The sequence below is a fragment of the Seriola aureovittata genome, chromosome 9 (assembly GCF_021018895.1).
Source record: "Seriola aureovittata isolate HTS-2021-v1 ecotype China chromosome 9, ASM2101889v1, whole genome shotgun sequence".
NCBI classification, from domain to species: Eukaryota; Metazoa; Chordata; class Actinopteri; order Carangiformes; family Carangidae; genus Seriola; species Seriola aureovittata.
Window position 1 is genome coordinate 6262363 of NC_079372.1, and position 24255 is coordinate 6286617.

The 24255-nt window shown below is 41.5% G+C and overlaps 3 protein-coding genes across 6 annotated transcripts; 1 reads left to right on the forward strand and 2 right to left on the reverse strand.

The window, feature by feature from the left end:
* Positions 1 to 10073: 10073 nt before the first annotated feature.
* cbx5 (chromobox homolog 5 (HP1 alpha homolog, Drosophila)) lies at positions 10074 to 15661 on the reverse strand. Its single transcript, XM_056384514.1, has 5 exons — positions 15106 to 15661; positions 14410 to 14590; positions 13574 to 13799; positions 12826 to 12926; positions 10074 to 11757 (listed from the first exon to the last, which is right to left on the reverse strand). Exons 2-5 carry the CDS (start codon positions 14538 to 14540, stop codon positions 11616 to 11618), a joined length of 600 nt encoding a protein of 199 aa, XP_056240489.1. The 5' UTR covers positions 14541 to 14590; positions 15106 to 15661; the 3' UTR covers positions 10074 to 11615.
* Positions 15662 to 15802: 141 nt separating this feature from the next.
* hnrnpa1b (heterogeneous nuclear ribonucleoprotein A1b) lies at positions 15803 to 19999 on the forward strand. Of its 4 annotated transcripts, none has more exons than XR_008828603.1 (12): positions 15803 to 15918; positions 16467 to 16583; positions 17017 to 17163; positions 17270 to 17480; positions 17573 to 17665; positions 17785 to 17835; positions 17924 to 17977; positions 18059 to 18190; positions 18274 to 18411; positions 18503 to 18566; positions 18734 to 19827; positions 19912 to 19999. XR_008828603.1 is itself a non-coding variant. In XM_056384513.1 (11 exons), exons 1-10 carry the CDS (start codon positions 15907 to 15909, stop codon positions 18553 to 18555), a joined length of 1008 nt encoding a protein of 335 aa, XP_056240488.1. In that variant the 5' UTR covers positions 15803 to 15906; the 3' UTR covers positions 18556 to 18566; positions 19769 to 19999. The 4 variants fall into 4 exon arrangements, 1 of the variants encoding a protein (XP_056240488.1); XR_008828604.1 differs by having other exon boundaries at positions 19769 to 19827; XR_008828605.1 differs by having other exon boundaries at positions 17573 to 17656.
* Positions 18888 to 23294, reverse strand: nfe2 (nuclear factor, erythroid 2). The gene is given in 4 exon segments (XM_056384512.1): positions 18888 to 21338; positions 21341 to 21445; positions 22225 to 22362; positions 22467 to 23294. Coding segments are annotated over 4 exon segments (1473 nt in total). The 5' UTR covers positions 22515 to 23294; the 3' UTR covers positions 18888 to 20156.
* Positions 23295 to 24255: the final 961 nt, after the last annotated feature.

Sequence of the window (24255 nt, forward strand, 5' to 3'; positions counted from 1 at the left end):
CCTCTGTCTGAGAGCCAGTATCCATCATCTAGTGACAGGTCTAACTACCTACTGAGTGATACCTGATGTCCTCAGATGGGCTACATTCAAAGCCATCCACATCTACATGATATGTCTGGGATAAAGAAAGACAGGGACATCACAAAAGAATCAGGAAAAGTCTTGAGTAGGTTTCATGTTAGCTCATAATGCAGAATGGTGACGGCAGGTGTAGGTATTGAGGGGATCTATAAAAAACATCTTTGTTAGTCAGACAGCACAATAACTATGACTATAGCTAGTGTTTCAACCCATCTGTACCAGCCGTGATGTGCCTCCAGACAAAACAGACCCACAAGTGTTATGCGCACGCCCTGACATTCACGACAAAACATCGACATCTATGCCTTGACATTATCACAAGCCAGCCTCACATAGTCTTCCAGCGAAAAACAAGGTCTCAAACACAGGCACACACGCGTAAACATACCCCATCCAAACAGACGTGGCCCGTATGACCTGATTTACAACGAAGTAAACGGTTTAAGCCGCACATCTCACTCCAACACCTAAACACCTGACAGGCCTCTCATAAATAAGGCTGGCCAGAGACTCCCACATAATTTACACCTTGGCTATCTCCTAAGCTAACATGTAACAGGTCTCCACTCCATATTTCACCACCCAGAGCTCACCACTCACTGGAAAAGATAGACGTGCAAAAGTTAGTCCAGCAGAAGGGGGCAGGGGAACTTCAAAAGCTTAAGAGAAAGGTTTGGATTTTGGGGTGATGTGGTGTGAGGATTGAAGCTCTCTGGGCCTGGAGTAATGTATATGCGTGTGTGCTTGTGTGTGTGTGGAGGAGAGTGCATGTGAATGACCCTGGCCTGGGGCGTAGCCTAGCCTGGCCTAGCCACAGCCCAGCTCAGATCAAGGCCCACAGCCAGGAGTTCCACTTCTACGTCTGCCATAAATCGTCCAGCCTTTGTCTGTTCTCTCTTTCACTGGCTGAAACTTATCCTCTTCCATTAAGAGTGATGGATCAGCAGCTCTCAGGGCATAAGAGACTCTGGGGTTACAGGTCCTTGCAAAGATTGTACTTTACACTGCAAATGTTAAAGAAATGTACACATGGGCATACATCCACAAATGGCCCCACACCAAACAGACAGCATGAGCCATAAAATAAGATGATCAAAAAGGAAAAAAGAACTGGAGCTTGTTTGATGTTAATGATAATATCACAGCAGCTGATATGCATCTGCAATTGTAATTATTTCTAGCATGTGTAAGAACAATGGTGTATTTTCCTTAAAGTCCTTTTAGCTGCAGCCTAATGGTTTCTAATTGTCAGGTACTTCCCGTGGATTTGACAGCATCTGTGCTCCCTCTGGTGGCTGCTTCCTGCCATGACCACTTCATATGTTTATCTACTATAACTGTGTGTTCATTCGGTCTTAAATAATAATAATCATAAATTTATTACGTTCTGTGTCAGTCATACATGTAATATCACATTCACACACAAGGAAAGCTATAATTACTGCTTTTTGTAATTGACAGATCTGAAATTATAGGCCACTGTTAAAATAACATACATTATATCTGCACAGGTAAACAGAATGCAAACCAAGAGTTGATTCTTTTTCAGCCAAAGGAGTTGGCTGTAGGTATAAGGTTGATTTTCCCACAGCACAAGAAAGATAATAGCTTGGCAAGAGATGTTACAAAACTTCTCCACATGTTGCAACAACGACCTGAGATCAGCAGCTGTGTGTGGTGTGTGGGTGGGTGTGTTTACTTTAAAACTATGTAACAGTAACACGTGAAATATGTCTTGCTATGTTTTTAAGTGTTAAAATGATGGTTGTTGAAAAGATTAATAGCTTTAATATCATCTCAGAATATTTTGCATTTAAAATGCCAAAGTTAATATACATTGGACTGTTCTGTCATGAAAACAAAGCAGTCCTCGCCCAGAACCGAGGCTGTGGGATTTATGGCAAAGTAAGGGCATTGCAGTAACCCTTATATCTGCATGCAAATGCAAAGTGAGAAAACTCTGTAGTTTAAATGTTGTAATCCTCGAGCACAGAACACATCTAGACAGCAGAAGCAAATAAATATTCTGACACAGTATATTATTTGAAGACCTAGTGCTGTTGCATCAGGCTGCAGCTGCGGGCCAGCTGAGTGATGTTGCCCTCAGGTGGTGAGAGTGTAAAACAGCAGCAGTGAATGTGAAGTCCATCAGCCAGCTGAAAGATTCACTACTGATGCTTTCATCTGCTCGCTTGTATAGTACCCCATTTGTGTTTGAATGAATCGTGTTTTTGATTTAGACTGTGTGCGTGTGTGTGTGTGTGTGTGTGTGTGTGTGTGTGTGTGTGTGTGTGTGTGTGTGTGTGTGTGTGTGTGAGTGAGTGAGAGAAAGAGAGAGAGAGAATATGTTTGGGTGTGAGACGAGCGCGCATGCGCAGTGGTCGGGTGAGCGGTGGCCTTTTGTCTAGGAATGTCGGCCTCATGCGCTTGCGCGTTTCTCCACCGGACAGCGGAGGCACATAAAGCCTGGTAAATTGCACCAGGGCAATAAAATGGCAATAAAATGACAACAACAGTGCATTAATCCATCACCAGGGAGCGCTGAAGGTACTGTAAAGAGCTCTGGCTGGAGTCGGGAATGATTTCTTGGGTTTATCAGCTCAGCGGCTGCAGCGCCCATTCAGCATGCCAGGGGGCAGTGAGGAGCTGGGAAGAGCTGAGATCCTCCATCCCAGTGGACTAGGTTTATATTAATATCAGCCAGGTAGGACACGGTAATAAAAAGATGCAGCAACTTTATATTGATCGAGCTTCTTTTAATTAGAAGACAGAATTAATATAATGAAGGGATGGAGCTTTGAACAAGCAGGGGGTTGGTGGAAATCCCCAGCTCTCTGCCTCTTTTACCTTAGCTGTATTTGGAGCAGTACTTTCCAAAACATGTTCTCACAAGGAGGCAGAGCTTCACTCTTGTAGCAGTACAGCCCTTCGGGCGTGCAGCCTCCCCTCTGGCTCCCCGTGGCTCCTGGAGAAAGAGAGCTTTATTCAGGAGCACCTGGATTTATGTGGGGGAACCAGAAGCAGCAGGTGATGGAAACTGCCGGCCCAGTAGGTTGGCCGTTGCCCAGGGGGTTCTGGCAAAGTAGTAAGTGGGCCCAGTGGGTCACACTGTCATTTCCTGTTTCTCTACCCTTTTACTCTCTTTTTACCGTTCCTCTATCCCAGCCTGGCTTCCTGCCAGAATCACTTCCTCCAATAGGAAACAGATGAGTAGCTCCGAATCTGAGGTGGCCGTGCTTTGCCCTTCCTATCATCAAGGCAACACATCTGACATACATTTTCACATAGGTAGTTGGGGCTAATATCTGCCTCTTAAAGACAAAAACTATTAAAGGCTATTTTCTTGGCCTGCTGACATCTACGTGAAACTTTACTGTTTTTAACAAGATTATTGATGTTGCCTAAAGAGGACAGCATTCTCTTCAGGTTTCAATATGGACACTAAGCACTGGTTACCTGGCTTACCACTGATAATGAATCTTTGATTCTGTGCCTGAATCGCAGCGTTTTTCACTGCTGACGTGACAACAAATTTAAGAACACACACAGAATAACGTTTGAGAGAGAGAGTCTGCGGTGTAAACATGTAGACCTCCTCTCCCCAGATGAAACCACTAGTTGGTTTGCCGTCAGCTATTCCACAGAAACAGCATTCTAAACTGAACCAGGTGTGTACATGCCACAGAGGAGAGGTCAAAAGTGGAAACACATGATCCATTCTTTCTTCTTCTCCTCTTCCTGCTCTTCTTCCTCTAATAACTGTTGCCTGCTTTAAAAAAAAAAAAAAAAAAAAACTGTGCTAAAATGGCCCATTAAATCTTCAAGTAATGTTTATGTAATGTGTAGCTCAGTTCATGGTGAACAGATTTCAAACCAGTGCAACATGAGTGCAGTGAAATTGCAGGGTTAGTTAGTAAGTTAGTTAGAAATCAAGATCTCCTTTGCAAGAGTGATTACACAAGACATTTTATTCACTCAAAACAACCATCACACACACACACACACACACACACACACACACACACACACACACACGGCTGCATTAATTGAAACAATCACAAACATTATTAGAAACATGAGCAGGAAAAACTTTAAAGTCTCTCAGAGGAAGCTGTGTTGAAGTTAATACCAATAATAAGGTGCTAGAAAACCAGTCTTCAAACAAGTTCAGAGCTGGTATGTGGAACCTTTAAGGCAAATCTGTCCTGTGAGCTGGTGTCATGATTATTAGCTCTGAACTCAACTGAGGATGTTGAATAACTCGGCGGCTCAGGTAGCACGGCCGTATATAGAGCTGCAAACACAGGTATGCTGATGCCTTCTGTGGATTGACTGAGAGAAAGAGAGAGGGAAAATCAGACAGATGGAGGGTCAGGTAAAGCGGAGAGACGCAGCACAGAGCAGAGGGATAGGCAGGGGTAGGAGGGAAGTGGGAGGTGTCTGTGTGGTGGAAAGACATCTGTTTTGTCTGCTCTGCTTCCCAGATTCTCTCACGTTTACTGGACCCCTGCCACGCTGCTTCGCCTGGGTTTATTTCTGGCCAACAGTTGAGATGAAGGACTCAATGTTTAGACATGAGCTGTTTGGATGAATTGGTTCGTATGTGTTACAGATCCTTTAAGCGAAGCTCTGTATCACTTCTGCGCCCTCAGAAGTTTGACACCTAAGACACATTATATTTCACCAAGATTCGACCGTGAATCAGCGAGCAGACCATTTGCCTCTATTTCACTAAGTTTTATTACAAATGTGTTTACTGCTAATCAGTGTAATGGACTAGACTGTGAGCACTTTAAATGTGTGTTTAACGTATATATCCTGTGGGCCTCGGGAGGATGACGGGGGCCTTACAAGGATGGTGGTTGTAATATTGAATTATAAAACCTATTCAAGAACCTGTCAAGAGCCCCTTTATCCTGCGTGGAGTAACATCTATGCCTTCTTTTATGTGTTAGATTTGTTATGCAACATGGCTTTATAAAGTATTTATCAAGGCTTTATAAGCCACTAAAATTATAATCAGTCCGGGAGCCGCCTCCAGCAGCAGACCAGCCCATGTTGTTGAAAGCTCTCTGTTCCGAGGCCTGGGCAAGCCTGCAGGATTTTAAGTTCTGCCAGAACTATTCCTTGCGGATCAGTTAATATGAACTCCAACATCTCCCGCTGAAATAAATACCATGACAGAAAATCCGAGGGATTTCATGGCCTCTCTGAACTCTAATCCTTGATGGAAATAGAAAGGACTGAAACTTTATGTTCATTTGACATCCTACGATTAAAATGTAAGATGTGTAGTGTTATACAGTAGACAGATGTGATTTTTTTTTTCCCTCTCTGCCAAAAGGAGGCTGTTGCAGCTGGACTTTTCTCGCTCAGTTATAAGCCTTGCATATTGGACCTCAAGAGTATAATACTTCACATTCATATACAGTGTAACATTAGATAGTTTATGGCGCTGTATTATGTCGAGGCTGGCTATAGCTGGTAGCGGAGGCAGGAGAATGTTGTGGTCAGCGATGGGTCAAAGAAAGTCAGGGCTCAGGGCTGGCAGAAAGCCAGCCCCGGGTACGTGTCTGCTCTGAATGTTAATGGATTAACGCTCGCCACACATACAGCTAGACTGGGAAACTCAAGATGACTTTTAACGTGAAAGGCCGCCAATAAGTCGCCATCATAAATTCAGGGACACATGCTGTCTGTAGCAGCGTGGCAGTCAGGCGTGTTTCCTCCGGGAGGCCAGGGGCTGAGGGACTGTGTGATAGAGAATGGGGGAGCAGGTGGGCTCTGCGTTGGCTGACCTTGCCTCTCAAGCCCCACAAGATATGATCAGAGTATGCTGGCAGCTGCGGCCTTGCTTAATAACACCCAAGGTATCATATAGAGCAGGTACACCGATGCAGTTTTCCACCTACAGACAGCTGTGCTAGTCTTACTGTCATTTCACCCCACAGTGTATACAGTGTTTTAAACTCAGACCCTGCTGATTTAGCATTTTCTACCACAAGAGAAGCTCATTCTGTTCCATCATTTTTCCCTTAATTGCTTTAAGTGAGTAACTTAGGCTTGTCTAATGTGAATTTCCACATGGCAAAGAGAGCTGCAGTTGTCGTGCTCAGACACTGCAGCGACAGCCCCAATCACTATGTGTAATTTATCAGCAGGGGACAATGAGCTAATCTTGCAGGAGAGCATATACTCCCAATTTAAAATCAATCAAGATGCATTTGGATTTTTAGGACCTCCACTTGAGCTGTGCTGTAAATAAGAGCTAGGTTCGAAGCACACAATTGTTGTCTGCCTACGTGGGGGGTCATTTAAAATCCACTGATGGATTCACAGCACATTTCACTGCAAAGTTTCACACACATTTTGACACTAATATGCTCCATTTTTCCTAATCATTTTGCTGCTGCACTGCAAGTAATTAGGTATAATTATGTCAGTGGATGATTTCTAGCCATTTATTGAAGAACTGACTTACAAGTAATCATTAGTAGCAGAATGGTTTTAAATACTTGAAAGAAAAACAAGTGACACATGCAGGAACAGAAAAGTTATGGTGCTGGAATTTGTAATCCAATTATCTTATTCGCGTGAATAAAACACTGTGCTGTGGTTTCCTATGATTTTCTGTCTCTAACCACCGAGGGCTTACTTAATGCCTTCAATCTTTTCTGCTTTCTCTCTTCTCCGCAAATTAATTTATGGTCTAATTACAGGACAAGCCTCCAGATATGAAGGAACACAAATCACTAGTCCTTACCAGATGGCAGAAAAACGGCACAGGATAATTGAAAATCTAGAAGTGGATCAATATTTAGAAGCCCAAGGTTACACGAAGTATGACACTACTATTAACATGGAAAAATGATGCATTGCATCCACAGGCAAATTGGCCCCTGTTATTTGATGGTGAATGAGTACTGACTGAAATGCTGTTAGTGCTGGCTTCTCGATTACGAAGGTAACACACCAGCTTTAAACGATCACAGGTTAACTACTACTACTCAAACGCATACACCCCCAGTTTATTAAAAATGTACTGTTGCAGTCTCATGCACACATACCTACAACCATATGTGCACACTTACACGCATGCAGTGTGTCGGCCAGTGGTGTGTGGATCAGGTCTGGAGGTCTCCTTTCCGACAGAATGTACCATAAAGGCTCACCGTGTCACAGACTACCTCTGGCCCACCCCACCCTTCTCTAGCATTTACCTCTGGCCTGTTAAAAATGATATCAGCTCATGGAGGGCAAGCATTAGCATTTGCATTTTATTGGAAGCACAGAGATTTAGAGCAGAGGATATATCAGCTCTGAGCAGACAGAATTAGTTAACAATGCATTACCTGCCTTTTATGGCAGCTATAACTCTTTCCCCTGGTGGGGAGAGGAGATGAAGGGAGGAGTGTGTGTGTGTGTGTGTGTGTGTATGTGTGTGTGTGTGTGTGTGGGGGGGGGGGGGGGGGGGTGAAGGGGAAACACAGCCAGCAGAGGGTTGGCGGTGAGAGCCATGGCGCAGTGGGGGGGGGGGGGGTTTAGAGGGAAGAAGCTTTGTCTATGGTGCTTTACTGCACATTAAGTGTGATAGCCACCCAAATTAGAGCATCACATCGCAATCACCTTCACACAGATCAGTGCACTGTGCTGGGAGATGATGCGCCAGTCATCACTGCAGACCTTTTCGTCTGGTTGCAGTGAGGAAATGGAGTCTGAGACACAGCTGTTGGGCAGCTGTGCCTATATGATCACAGCACGAGAAAGGCCACATCGAATTACACCAGCCTCTGTGATACTCATGACTTACAACACTTTGGGAAATTTTTCACAGTTTCTCTGAGACACTAACCAAAGACTATGACATTTCTTTTTCATATAGAGTGCGATGGGCCGTGTGTTAGTGTTATCTGTATGAGTGCACATTTATTTGTTTGTTGTTTTAGTGGTACCCTTGAACAAGCTGCACTGATGAGGCCCACTGCAGCAGTGCCTTCCCTTACCACAGCTGCACAGTAGCTCCCCTGACACTCATTCTGTGTAATGTGTTGCAAGACGACCCACCTCTGCCATGGGCAATACCCACTGGAACTCATTTGCACTAGAAGTTACTGGGAAAGGAGGGAGTGTGTTTGAAGTACATGGAGGCTGCTTTGAATAAATAAATGAATATATAAATAAATACTTTTACACCAAAATTGTACTTATATTTTAACACATGGTCCCCATTAAAAAAAAAGGACACTTTGCAAGTCAGACTTGGCTAAAAAAGCAGCATTCTTGAGTTAAAGGAAAATAAGTTGAAATGTGTCATTAAAAATATCAAATCATGTTCAAGTGCATTGTCAAACATCTGTAACTGTGCCCTGAAAAGCACTCAGCTAAACAAGGCACAGACAGCTCCCTACTCCCCCTCCCAGACGCTGGTTCACGCTGATTTCTAGCAAAAGGCTTGAGTGTGATTTTCCTCATTTAGATGTTTAGTGTCAATGAAGCTTCAGTCTGTGTGCCTGTAGACCAAACCCCAGCACTGCCTCTACATCTGTATATGCCACACACATCACAGGCAGAGCTCCCATGAGTGCCACTGTGGCTTTCCCAACCAAACCCTCTGGCCTGGGTTTGTCAGCGGACAGCTCCAGGCTCCATAAAACAGCCTGCTGCTCGCTCCCTTTGCCCAGCTTAATGGTCCCAGGGGCTAGAAATTTACTAGTGACCTTTGCATTCCATTTGGAGTGTAAAAGCCTTTTTGCTTGGAAAATTCCATCACTTTAGACGTAGCTGAGCAGCACTTTGTGTGTGTGTGTGTGTGTGTGTGTGTGTGTGTGTGTGTGTGAGTCACTATAAAAGGCAAGCAAGGAAGAAAAAGGTGGTGGTGAGAGAAGAACAAGGATTAGACTCAACCTTCACTATAGTTTATTACTGATATTGCAGTTGTTCGCTGTAGCAGAGACACTATTCTTAATCTACATTTTTTTTTCTTTAATATAGTAAACAAGAAACAATATTTTCATAAATAACTGACATCCCATTTTTTTGTCACAGTGGCCAGATTGTGATAAAATGGGGGCTCCTCCTCACATCTCTAGCTGTAATAAAAATTAGTTGGTGAACTTTCTCCATCCTTGTCATCAGCAAGTTTCAAATTGCGAAAAAAAAAAAAAAAGATTTTCCTCACACTGCAATGTGTGAAGAAAATCTTTTTTTTTTTCTATTACATATTCTGTATATATGGTTTGTCATTGAAGCTATGTAATGCTTACACTGACACTTTTATGATGGCAAAATTACATCAAACTGAACTGGGGTACCACAGTAAGTGGTTTAGTCATATTTCAGCCAGCTATATTGTATATGGCACTTCTAGAAACTTATTTAAATAAATCTGAGTTTAAACACTGCATAACATGAGTTTGCAGACCCACAGGTTGATGTAAAAGTCAGAGAACATTACATGAATCTATGTCCCTCTAAAAATTGGATAATAATCCATAAAGGCTGATCAGAAAAGCCTAATTTATGAGTTGCTGTAGTGAGCAACTATAAGTTTTTGGATTGTGAATGACTTGCACAAAAAGTAGTTATGACTTTTACATCAGTGTTATTTAACAGCTCCATCTGCTGGTTTAGAGCAGCTGGTGCTCTTCTTCAACAATGAAGAAAAATGGTCCGTTTGACAGAGACCAAATTAAACAGCTTTGGTCTCATTGTAACTTATATATTTTTTTAATTCCCATAAAACTCAGACAGTTTATAACTGTTGTTTCATCCAAAACAATTCATTTCATTCTGCAGTGCGAGTTAATTCAAATTCAAGTAACATGTTTACCTCCAGTGACATGCTGAAATAACAGCCAACTGACACCCACTTTAACATTGAAATTGTTTATTAAAGAGTGCTACTGTACACATTTTTGTTATATTTAATTCACACAAGAAATAGTCTACTTTTTAAAAATTCTGCCCGAGCAAAAACTGACAAAACTCAAGGATCCGAAAGGACAAAATACTTTTAATCAAAGTAAATGACAATGAAATCATGACCTAATAGATATCAAGGGTAATGTACTGCATGTCAAGGGGAGACGGTCAGAGCCTTCATTCATGATGCTGAATAAAGGCAAAAAATTATGACAAAACAAAAACAGCTGATCTCAGTCTGTTGACACTGAACATTTGGTCCTAAGAGTCCATGTTGGAGCACAGCAGATCAAACTACAAAATTGGCATCCATCATGTGTATAAGAACTGACCACCACTTGCCTGGTAGTTACATTGTCCCAGAAAAAATGTAATACTTACAGTCAAGAACAACCATTACAATAAACCATGGGATACACATAACCCGATCAGAAACAGCTTTTAATGTTTGAAATTATCATGACAACATCAAGTATACTCCAATTGATAAGTGGATTAAAAGAAAAAAAAAAAAATTATATCAATGTATCACTAACTGATCATAAAGAGTGGTCACACAGTCCAAACGATCTTCATCTTTTAGCCACAAGGTGGCAGACCCCAACGGCTGGTGTGGATGCTGGTTTAATTTTATCTGGATACAGTGAAGATTGTCTAACCTGTGAGAATGAGACTGATCCAATGATAACACTACTGTTAAAAAGGAAGGGGAAAAAAAAAAAAAAAAAGAAAAAGAAAAAAGGGGGGGTACAGAAGTCAGTAAAATTTGTTTTATTGTCCTTTTCTTCAAATGGTGATAGCATAAAGAAATTAAAAAAAAAAAAAAAAAAAAAAAACACACCACACAACATTTACATGTTAAAAACCTGGAAATAAGAGATAAAAAAATTACAGTTTAAAAAAAAAAAAAAAAAAATCACTACATTATAAAGACATAATTGGCCGGTGTCCTCTGCAAGTTTGCAAATTGAGTAGTTTTACCCCAATAGACAGGACAAACACAAATCTACAAGAGATAAAAAAGTTCTAAAAAAAAGGAAGTGATCATGCAACCAGGGAAGTGCTGTTGTGGTTGCTTCCTGAATATCAATACTACGTTCTTATCATTGGGTTATTAAAAAAAATAAAGGGGGGGGGCACTGCTTACATCAGGATGGGGGTTGTGCACCCAACTTGGGACAAGCTCATGGTTAGCAGCTTGTACAAACTCTGGCTTTATATTCTGAGTTTTAACAGATGACCATCAGTGCACATGCACTGATGGTCATCTGCAAAATTTCTTAATGACATAACTGTATCCTGTAAGCACTAAAACATGATGTGTTCAGAAAAAAAGACAGTAAAGAATACAAAGACAAAACAGCAGAAACCCTCCCCAGTAGCATATCACCCATGTCCGCTACAGCTTCTCCTCCTGTCTGATGGATCCTTCTCAGCAGTCTGGGCCCTTGTGCTCCAACGGGGCATGGATGGAGATAACACAACTGTGTCCGCTGTCTCTGTTGTTGTTGGACATGGTAAAGAGGAAAAATGGGAGGTTTGGTGTGAAAAATGTCTGAATCAAACTTGTCCCTGCAGTGGAGGAGGTCCCGTTTCCTCCTGAGGTGATGCACTCACGCGCTTACAGCATCCTTCTCCTTCTTGTCAGTGTCTTCATGCCAGGTGAGACGTTCCTCATAGAAGGCTATGACAATCTGTGGGCACTTATGATTGGCCTCCTTGGCAAGCACGAGATCAGCCTCATCAGAGTCTTTCCTGCAAGACGTAAACCAAAACGCCTTTAAAATTAGTTCAGGATTGTGCATTTGTCATAGCTGCAAAAGGCAAAGCGATAGGAAAAGTATGTAATAGTATAAAAATAAAGATCTGCTTTCAGTGGAATTTCTGTAACAGAAAGGTGATTTGAACATTTTTCTGTGCCATTTATTATTTGAACACCTTTTTATTATTAAAGTCGGATAATATTTTAAGACCAAATCACCGGCACTTTCTTTTAAATTATACAGTTGGATTATAAATCATAGCCAATGCTTCTTATAGGCAGTAGACAGATGGAGCTTGTGATCTGAATATGTTTACATTTATTTTTCCTCTAAATATTGCTGTAGAGCTTTTTTTTTTTTTTTTTTTTTTTTTTTTTTTTTTTTTTTTTTTACAAAACAGCACCATGGTACAACTGTTACCTCATTTTGAGCCAGCAAACACCCTGAAATGGGCTTTGACCCACCACAAGCGATGAGGTACAACATATATAGATCTAGTTGATGTGTAATAACATCAAATTTTATGATGTGGCCTACTGTTTGTATATGAACGGACAGCTAGACTATTAGTGCTGCTAATGGGTAATTTGCCAGTAGCAATCTGGCACATTGAAAGCTGCCGTTTCATAGAATCATTACAAGTTGCATGCAGAAGTACTACAGATGGCAGCCACTGCAGGAAACACCTAGCAGAGGTTGACACCCAGAAACCACAAGAACGCCAAAACTAGTTTTTTATTCATTACTGTGAATACTTAGTATCTGATTAAGGAGAATGACCAATGCATTCATTGGCCATGAAAAAAAATGTACAATTGTAGCTTATAGTATCTCCATCCTGACTTTGGCATACTACATTTTTCAGATGATCTTTGATGTTTAATAAATAAATAAATAGAAAATGTTAATACCTAAGCTCATGTTTTTTTTAATCACTTGTGGTATCTGAAATATTTCTTTGTATTTGAACATTTAAATAGTGATTAAACTTCCCATAATGCTGACACAAAACGAAAGCTCCACATGCAAATTTTGAGATGACTGTATCAACAAAACCCACCACTTCATAAGAAACATTAGGTCTCCACATGAATCAGTTGCTCCAATGATCTTCTCTGGCTCAAGTCCTCTCTCAAAGCCCCGAGCAACTAGAATGTCATCCTGAAAGACAAGAAAGTGAAATAAGGTTTTAGCCAAATTAATTAGTAAAATATCTTTGGTTCATTATGAAACCGGGGTAGGACTAATTATTAGACTGTGGCACAGGACATCAGTTGAGTAGGCGGTCCTTCAATGTGGCCCAGGACACATTTGTGTACATGCTGCAGATAGAATGTGGCCACATGTGGTGCAGACCACCTCTGGCCCTGTTCAGACATGGCATTAACATGGGTCTGAGTACATCAGCTCACACCTAGCATTAAATTGCATCTCCACGTGTTTGAGTGACCACTTATATGCTAATAAACATGTGTGCATTGTTGTTTTTAGCCAGTCCGATGGGTCCATTGTCATGAGAAATAGGGGATGGGCTGAACAAATCTGCATAGCGCACAACTCTAAGGTGAGAGACCCATCACCTGTTAATTACCATATACACAATGACTTTTTAATCAAGGGCGTAGCAATTGTTTCTCCCAAGAGTGGAAAACTTCTGGAGTTCCCACTGTGCAGCACACAAAGCTTGAAACAAGGTGTTAATCTCACACATGCAAATAATCGCAATAATTGCAGACTTCTATGTTTTGTTTTTTTAATTTTGGTTGAAATAGATTTTGAAATTTGAAACACACCAACATATTATGTACCTCTTTTTTCTTTTTGGGTTTACTTCCACCCTCCTCATCATCATCCGAGCTTCTCTTCTTTGAGCTACTCGAGTCTTTGGAGCGTCCCAAGGGGCCTGCGCTTGATTTGCTGCCCCCGCTGCTAGGTGTGGAGCTTCCACCACTGCTTTTCTTGTAGGTCTTCATGAACTCAGATATAAGCTCAGGGCAATCCAGATTCTTTTCTGGCTCCCAGGTGTTGTGCTTACTGAGAAAGATCACAATGCAGGAAGTCAGTGCTAGTACAGCCATAACTCTTGATCAACAGTACCGATAAGAGATGGATGATCTATTGAAATCAATATTATGATATCAAACTTGAATTACAATTTTATGAACATCACTATATCATTGGATATACTGTTCTTTTCCAGGATCTTTAAAAAGGCATTACAGTAGATTATTTTGATTTATGTGAACCCATCTCACAAAGGCAATGAATGCCCCTGCATACCTGGCAAAATATATCAGGGGTTCAACTAGTGATTGTTTACAACATAACATAGCTTCGTTCTTTCCTCGTTTAGTCACAATTGACAGGAAGTAGTAAAATGCTTATTACAGTTCCTCACAGACCAAGGTGATATTCATATGGCTTGTTTTATTCCACCAAAGTTTCCAAAACCCAAGACACATTCAGATTATTACTATATATTAATGGCTGTTGTCCCATTTTGTTTCTGCGTGGAAACATCGAGCAATACACATATATCATAATATTTTTGTGATATTTAAGCTTATCTATAGCCCAGCATAGTGTTGCTTAATACTGCAGTGGAGTTTGTGCAGGCACTAGTTAGCACACTGGTACAACTTACTCTGAGTATCCTTTCCACTTGAGAAAGAACTCGACCCTGCCTTTCACCACCCTCCTGTCCAGCACCTTCTCCACAACATATTCTTCCTCATCAGAGGATGAGGACTCCTCGTCGCGAGACTTTTTGCCCATAGCAAAGTTTGTTGTTGAACACCACGCTGTTGCAGGCCAAAGGTACTTCCCTGTACGAGAAGAAACGATGGAGAGGCTAATGTTTTTGAGCATATGAATTAATCCCTAATCGATATATTCGACGCAAAGTAACAAGATAGCGTTAAGCACGAAGGAGAAACTTATAGTCGGCGCTGGTCTGCTAAGCTACCTGCTACCACATATCAACCAACGGGATCGTTTCATTGTCGTTAACCAAGCTGCAACATGCACAGCCAAATGAAAAAAATCTTCTCTGATTAGCTGATCGAACACCCGTCGATAACGGTCCAATCGCTTAAACACTTACAAATTAAATAGCCTTACCGATAAACTTAATTATAAGTGCACAAAGCAATGTAGATATGATGTTGTGTCTGCTAAGCGACTAGCTAACCACTGGGCATGAAAAGCAAACATGCCAAAGCAGGTAGCCTGCAAGCTAACGCTTCAACGAGCTAACGCTAGCTAACTGATACCAAATCGCACACGCACAACGATTATTGCAGCAACACTATGCTGCTTTGACGTGTAAACAATTTCTTACCCTTTGGAAGTGTAGACCGCCGGTTTGCACCACTTAACTGCAAGGACGACGCTTGTCTTTTGTGGACATGTAAGGCCAGCGCTGAGGCTACTTTAGCGTCTTCCTTGGTTCACAAAAAGGTGCTGTGCGCTCGTCTGTGCGTAAAAAGCGCGGGTTAAAGGCGCACAATGAACGTACCCGCCCCTCGGTCAGCTGATGACCTACATACACACACCGTGAATGTTGTCCTACCACGATCACAACTCCAGTCTGCAAGACTTAGGGACGGAGTTAATGCAACATGTTTGCATAGTGCGTCTCAACAGAACGTGCACATGAGCGTGTGTATATAATATTATCGACCATTAAAACTACTATAGATGTTGCTACACTACTCCACCCACAAGTCATGAGTCAGAGTCATTTAGGATTGGTGATCTGTCGTTGAATTCGCTATTTTTCCATGCCCTCCCTCTTTACATCCATTGTAGCAACACTGCTGCGTGCATTGTGTGTTTACTTACCTTACACCTTCTTAGAAATACCATTTTACACAATATTCTTTGCTCATTTTTCATCGTCGTGAAATGCCCGCCTACAACCAGGTTATTGGATGCTGGTAGTGATTGATTGAATTCGATCCAATCAGGATTTAATCACTGCTGACGACAGACTGCAGCGGGAACTACAGACCAATCACAGTGTGAAAGAGGTGTATACGTTACTATTTATTGTACTGTTGAGAAGCAGGCTGTGCTCGTCTGACGCAGATCACCTCTGTCCGGGCAGTTCACAAGGAGTCTTCAAGGGTTTAGTCTTAATATGGCGAAAGACGTGAGTAATACAATCTGAGAACATTGCATGTGTCCTTTCCTGCAAATTTGGTGTCGTAACACACATGTTATTAAAAGCCATCATGGACACTCGATGCTTAATGCAGACTGCGTTTTCATCCGTCCTGCCGCAGCTATCAAGCCTTGTAAAGCCGCCATTTTATAGCAGCTGGGCCTCGTGGCCTATTGTTCATGCAGTTAGCTGTGTACAGATATAAGCCTTTCACCAAACGCTCATAGTCTTTAATTACATACAAACGACAAAGAGCAGCACATTGTAACATTCATTTGACGTTTGCATGTAATTGTAGCGAAAAGTATTCAACATAATCTGACCGGTCTGCTAACGTTAATGGCGGCGACGTCTCCCTCCTCCACCATGGCCTGATTTTTGATATGTGACGCAGGGCTGGATTAATGGAAGAATAGTACGATGATAATGCTGATACAATTTGATGTGACCACCATTATTGCAGAAATGGCATTCCGGTGCCTCTTACAAATATTTGTTATTGTATCCTGATGTTTGTGTCTTTGTCCATTGTCCAGGTCCCACGTGAGCCGGAGCAGCTCCGCAAGCTGTTCATCGGAGGTTTGAGCTTCGAGACCACAGATGAGAGTCTGCGGGCTCATTTTGAACAATGGGGGAGCCTTACAGATTGTGTGGTAAGTGGGAGTTTATGAAGCACTGCGACGATTAGTCTAAAGCAACTGTTTTGATGAGCAGTTTTCATATTGGCCACCCTTTCATGCAAAAACATTAAGCATTTGCTGTTTTTTAAGCTTCACAAAATTGGCAACATGTCCCTTTGGGCTGTGGGAAGTTCAAATGGATGTTTTCACTCACATTCCAAATAAACAAAATAACTTGCTTACTGTTTGCACACTGTGTACAATACAACAGTCCTGCAGTCAGTGCTCCCCTCCTGAGGCTTAAAATGTTTTCTAAATTGTTTTTAGAGAGATGCTGTTTCAATTATATTATCAATTTGGAGATGTAATTTGTGATGCTGTTGAACTGGTTTGAATGGTAGTATCAAGTGATTTGTAAGTAAGGTTTATGGGTAAGACTGGGAGTAATTGAAGATTCTTCCTTCAGGTCATGAGGGACCCAAACAGCAAGAGATCCAGGGGATTCGGCTTTGTTACATACTCATCAGTAAATGAAGTTGATGCTGCCATGTCTGCTCGCCCCCATAAGGTCGACGGTAGGGTGGTAGAGCCTAAGCGAGCTGTTTCTAGGGAGGTATGTAAAGCTTAATATGGTACACAATTCAATAATTTACACTAACATGACTTGCATGTAAAGGAAGGGAACACTTGTTTACAGCAACAAATGTCTTTGATCACAGGACTCAAACCGGCCGGGTGCCCATGTAACGGTTAAAAAGATCTTTGTTGGAGGCATCAAGGAAGATACAGAGGAGTCACACCTGCGAGATTACTTCCAGCAGTTTGGCAAAATTGAAGTCATTGATATCATGACTGACCGTAATACCGGAAAGAAGAGGGGCTTTGCCTTTGTCACTTTTGATGACCATGATTCAGTTGACAGGATTGTCAGTAAGTAATAACCTTCAGTTGCAGATTTGATCAAATTTAACTACATCATTGTCTTGACTGGTTACTTACTGGATACATTGTCTATCCCACAGTCCAGAAATACCACACAATCAACTCCCACAACTGTGAAGTGAGGAAGGCCCTGACAAGGCAGGAGATGCAGAGTGCAGGAATGGGTATGAGGGGTAGGCTCCCTTTTAAGCCATAAATTTATATTGATATGCAACAAAAATTTATATTGATATGCAACAAACACAGTTCACGTTGGCAGTGTTCCAGAGCCAATGAGTTGTTTTGTTTTCAGGTCGTAGCAGTGGTGGAAGGCCCTATGACTACGACAGAGGCTTCAATCAGGGTAAGAATTCTCTGATGGAGGTTTATTTGTTTTTAATTGTACTAGTGTAATGTCTGAAACCTAACTTTGCATGTTGGCTTGTTTTTAGGTGGCAGGGGTAGATACGGAGATGGTCCTTACAATTGCAATGGAGGTGATGGTGGTGAGTAGGCAGTTTTTGTCAGATGACAGTATTTTCATCATTGAAGCTCGGCAATGTACTCAAAGGTCATTTATGTTGTAGGCTATGGAGGTGGTCCTAGTGGTCCTGGGGGATATAATAACGGTGGCAACCGTGGTTATAACCAAGGTTACAACCAGGGTGGAGGAGGAGGCGGAGGCTATGGAGGAAATGGTTATGACAGCAACGGTTATGGTAAGTATTTTGGCTCATCTTAACATAACTGTTGTTTTGTGTTCTAGCTGTGGTTAATGGATTTGTAAATTATCTATTTGTAGGCAACTGTGGTGGTGGCGGCGGAGGCGGCGGCAGCAACTACAATAACATGGGCCACTACGATCCTCAGGCCTCTAACTTTGGCCCCATGAAGAACAACTTTGGTGGGGGAGGCGGTGGTGGCGGCAGGAACTTTGGTGGTAAGAGTCAATAGATGGACAGCAGGTGTACTAATGTGCTGTCACTCTGCCTAGTGCATGTAAACTGACTGTTAATTGTTTTTGCTTCCAGGTGGCTATGGAGGTGGCTCAAACAACGGATATGGCCGTCCTGGACGATTTTGAAATGTGAAGCGGTAAGAACTTGAAGGCATGCTTGCACTGTTAATTTTTGTATCATAAAACCAGAGTTTGTGGTTGCAGGGAATCGTTAAGTGCAGTTAACATTTAAAAATTCACTCTGGATCTCAGGTCATACAAAGTCAGTGCACAGTTAACAATGTTGTTCCGTATTGTTCAACAGGACTGAGTACTTAGGAGAGGAGAGCAAGGAGAGGAGAGCAAGCGAAGTGACAGGGCAGCTGCAGGTTTACCTCCTAAATCTGCTCAGCCAAACAGTTGTGGCAGGTTACAGCTGCTGCAAGAAGAGATGTACAGTAGATAAATCATGGAGGGTCTTCATTTAAACGTTTTATTTTTCTTTGTTTTGTTTTTTTTCATCAAAATGTGTTTCTGGAAAGCAAGCATTCCAATGAGGTTTTATGTAGATTTTTTTCTTTAAGGTCTGGTTTTTATTTGTAACTGCATCAAATCAAGCTGAAATAAACCATCTTTCAGTTTTTTTTAAAAAGTCTTGTTAGCCTCTTCAGTGATTTGGGAAAGGGAGGGTTCACTATTAGACACTGCACAAAGTGGGGGAGAGGGTCATATTTTACATGTCATGAGGTGTCTGGAAAAGCTCATTTCCTTGATGTGCAAGAAGCCCCACACTAGGCATCACGTTCTCATAAGTCAATGCATTTAAAATACCAATACAATAGGGGGTGAGGAATGACAAGTGCAAATGCAGTCATCATAAAGAGCCCATCACTTGGTAAAGACTCTACACTGAGTTCTGCAAAGATCTTCTGGAGGATGCTAGCTTACATGCAAAGTCTTTGAGGCTAGCCATGGAAGCCAGCTGAGGGAGAGAAGTAGCAAAACCATCGCCAGGATCATTGAAGCAGGGGAGAGTGAGAACAGAAGCCTGAGGCTAGCAGGCAGCAGCTACCAAAAGGCTTAAATGCTGTCTGTAGGTAAGACCAGACTTCTCAACTACTGATAGTATATCTTGATTTTTGTCATGTAGCTGGTAGAAAGTTGTGTAGCCCAATAATGACGTAACATTTTTTTTTTCTTTTTTTTGTGCAAACAAGTTTTTATTATGACATTACACCATTGACTGGTAAAATTGGCCTCTTAATTGTGCATAGAGGTCCTACAACAAATTGCATGCTGTTTAATAGAACAGTTCTTTTGAAAGATTGCCTGTTACTTATTTGGTATTTCTGCTTTCTAGGTAACTCTACACATGGACTCCAAAACCTGATCTCATTTCAGTGACAATGGCTCAATCAGGTACAAGTTATTAAAATGTTGCACATCACATTTTTCAGTTAAAATTATTTTAACTGGATTCTGTTTTTTGTTTTTCCTCCTCAGGTTTACTTGAACAATGATGCAGGTGCAGAAGACTTATCTTTTTTTAACTTGTTTTTTACTTTTTTAAATAAAATATTTTTATACAAAGTACTTGTGTGGTTTCAGTCAATTTTTAAGAACTTGACAAATGCCCATTGGTGCAGGCATGGTGTTATACATATGAAGGTTAGTTCAGAACCACATGAACTAAATTTGTAACTTCAGTTGGCATGAGCATAAAGAAGTATGGAGACTATCCCAGTTCTTCAGCATTGTTCTCTCTTTTGCATAGCTGTGTGAGGTACCAAATAAATTTTACCATCAGGTGTCTGTTGCAGGGAGTATTCATCTATGGAGTATGGTTGTCCATCTTGATCCCTTAAGTGAGAAAATACTTCTGTATAGAGGTCTGTAAGGCGACATTTAATGAATGCCAAGCTGCGTTGGAACTCGAGCCTTTCCTGTGCGAGGTGCTCTCTTTGGGTCTGCAGCTGGTTCAGTTCTCGTTCAAGGTGTATTATGCTCTCGAGCTTCCTCTTCCTGCAGTTCTGAGCTGCCACCTTGTTTTTCCCTCTCCTCCTAATATCCCTGACCAGTGCTAGTTGAGTATCTGTCAGAGTGTACTGTGTCAGAAGCTCATTGAAGTCGTCTACAGGTAAATTGATAATCTTTTCCATGGGGAAAGGAATCTTCAAAGCCACTGCCCGCCGCTCATCCCTGCTCAGAGGACTGGGAGTGGAGGTGCTTCCTTGTGGTTTCATGTACATATTATGCTGAGAGCTCCCTCTGCTGGCCACTCCACAGTCACTGTACAGGTCATTCATAAGAGCAGCCTGGCCCTGCTGTTTCACTGACCGTGGAGTCGGAGCATTAGGTTGTGCATGAGATAAAGTGGGTTGGGGTGAGAAATAAGATGAATGTGCACCTGAGTGTAAATATGATTGAGACTGATTCTCGTAATCCATTGTGTAATGGATGTGTGCTCTTCTGGCTTGCTCAGTCATGCTGTCTGGTTCACCATCACTGTATGTTATGCCCATGTCTACACTTTGGTAACCTGGTGCACCACCAGCAGGGTTATCTGGAGAAGCCAAAGGTGGACTAGAACCCAGAGACAGACCAGAGTCTGACTCCAGATCATCAACTGAGCGAACATGTGAAATTTGTCCATGTGTAGTCCATAGCATGTGCCGATTTAGACCCTGAGAAGAACAAGCGTTGACTCTCCTGTGCCCTTGACTGGTACCTGACATGATCATCTGTTCCCTAAGAGCCATGAGCGAGGGCTGTGTTTGAGAAGAGATGGGGAGCATTCTTTGGTTGAGCAGAGATTCAGAGTGTCCGTACATTGCCTCTGCATTGCTTCCTGGACGATGACAGACAGGCACCTCTTCAGAGTAACAACCATTGTAAGTGTCGGTAGTGCTGAGCTCACAGGCAGCAGGAGATGCTCAGAATGAGACTGAGCCATCCCGTACCCTCCCACAGGGACCATGGGCTCCATGGTTTGGTACTGCATTGTCTCATAGGAGCCTTCACCGGGGACTTCAAACTCCTGTAACGGAAACAAAAGGGGCTCACCTGGTTATGATTGACAGGCATGTGCATATGTGTGACTTCAACAAGAACAAAATGATTGATTTAAATTCACAAGACCTCTGAGGTAATTAGTGCGTTTTTTCCAAAATACATCTCATTTGCCATAGACACAGTTTGCCCCCACTTCAGCATGCCACCCCGAGCCTCATAGATGTGATCAGGTTTCACCTGGAAACAGGTGTCCATTGTGCAGTGCAGGGGGGCCGCTAGCAACATACAGCACTTGCCCCCTCTCACAATCTCTTCATACTACCATCACTCAAACAGGCCATTGTTGCCCATATCACCTGAGTATGTATTAGTTTTTCAGAAGTAGGCATCACATGAAAATTGATTAATATGTATCTATTCCACTGGAATGAACCAATCATATTCAGTTTAGTTTTTATTTATGAACCACATTGTAGCTGGTGTTTCATACTTTATGTTCAATATGACACTGAAACACTCCATTCACTCATTAACTAATAAAATATATTCAAATCTGCTTACGTTGCAATATACCTCAGTGAGTTCAGGCCCCCACAGAAGCACAGAAATGTGCATTTCATACATCGTTGTCACATGCATTTATTAAATATGATATAACCTGCACCTCCATGATTGTGAAGCATGGTGTGTTGTGAAAACCTACAGTAAATGGCATATCTGGCATAAGACTCGCTACATATAGTAACATTTTGCAATAAAGTTGACTCTTACAGTGCCCTTAGTGTGTCGGTGTTTAAGAGTTACCTGCAGCTCTGAGATGGCCATCAGCTCCTGCCAAGCCACATCTATCTCTGTGTCCGGAGGAGCTCCATGAGACCGGGCTCCAGGGAAATTAGTTGGCATGGACACTCCTCCACACAGCCTGCCTGGAGTAGCTAATACCTTGTAATAGAAAGGAAAATGACTTCTGTTAAAAAACCTCATTCATACGTCTATTCTAGGCTTGATTGTGTGTTGTGGTTTCCCCATTTGATAATCTGACTTACCTCACAGGTTCTCCTCAGTGGGAGAACATAGTTGGCTGTTGAACACATTCAGGACAGGCTCTTGCTGCTAAAAGTCAACCTGGTAAAGACACAAAATAGCGAGATATTATCACCCACGCAGCCTCTGCACTTTGACATACAATAAAGAATAAGTATAAATAAATAAAAACATTCAAGCAAGCTAAGTATCTGTGAACTGTTGGGTCACAGCACGCCTTCAAACACATACATACAGTACATGATATATCTGCTGCTGGTGCTAAATAAATGACTGTTTGGGTGTTGTTTAAGTTTTTTTGGAGCACACGAAGGATTAAGTTCAGTTGAGTTGACTCCTCCCATCAGCTGTCCCGGGGTGCAGCTATGCCAACGCCTGATAAGACAATCTGCGGGAAAACAGCAAGACAGACTGGGGCCTGATGACTGCTTTGGAAAACTTGGTGTATTTCATTAGTAAGCATTAGGCTCTTTTAGCTAACCTAGGCAGTATTCTAGTTTTAGCATTTCCAACTTGTATTTCTGAATTTCTCAGTTTTTAAAGACCTGCAATTATGGAACATCTTACTGCCTGAATCAAAAATAACAGTCAGAATTCAAAGTTTTCAGTACACAGATGAAACGGTGACTTAAACAACTACAGAGGTGTGAACACTGAATGAGTTCTGACACAAACACATACGAGTACATACTGTACATGCATGCTATATCTATATCATGTAGCTATATAGCTGGATATCTTTTCTAATTTGTTTAACCTGTTGTTGTATCACCCTGTTTAGTTGTTTTAACCTGAATTTAAAAGCCTACCCAGGGATGCGGTGACAAATTAGCTTCCCCTTATGTAACAATGTTTTTCTGTGTTAAATAAACTAACTAATAAATAAATGGTAAAAGTCCTTACACTTTGCTGTGGGTTTTTTTTTTTTTTTAAATTCATCTCTTGTGTTATAACAATTTTATTCTCATCCATTACAGTGGACAGGTCACTTTAATAACTTGTCTGTGTTATTCCTAATACTGTGTTGATTCAATAAATATTTGTTGAATAAGCAAGACTCTTCCCATTAATAAATGCATAAAGTGTTGTCAGCAAGCGGGAGCCTCAGGCTACTCCACTGACAATAACAAGATTATTTCAAATTAAAAAGTTGACAAAAAAAGTTATCACAGTCAGGCAGAGGTGTCACAGATTACGGTTTAGCTCTATGGGTGTCACCTCTGAAGAGACTTTAATGGTCTCCATCAAATAAACGGTCTCAGATTTGAGGGAAAAAAAACATACTTGCAAAATTTGGTAAATTCCAGTATAATTTTCGAATGTCATCCATTACCAGATAATATTTCCATGACCTTTTAAAAATTTAAATACACATCAAATTTCCACTTACTGGACTGCAAAACCAGTTGTGGGCATCACATCTGTAATACTGATGATAACTTCAGTGGGAGGCTATTTGCTATCACCTGCTACATGTGAATTATTTTGTTATGTTTAAAGGTTCTGAAACATGTGGTTATAACTACTATATCCTGTTATAACCGGGGTCATGTTGGTGGTGAGTTTTCTTTTTTCCTTTTCTTTGCGGCTGTTTCCTTTACTGTAAGGAATCATAATTCACTGTCAACACGTAAAGTTCTATTCACCAGTTCATTTAGTGAAATAAAGAAAACAAAGAGTCAAATTAAGATTATATTTCACATAGATAACATTTAATTAGTGGAAACCTTATTGTTTGAATACAAAGGAAATCTGTGTTAATACTGAAAGTCTATAATTTGCAACTTAGAG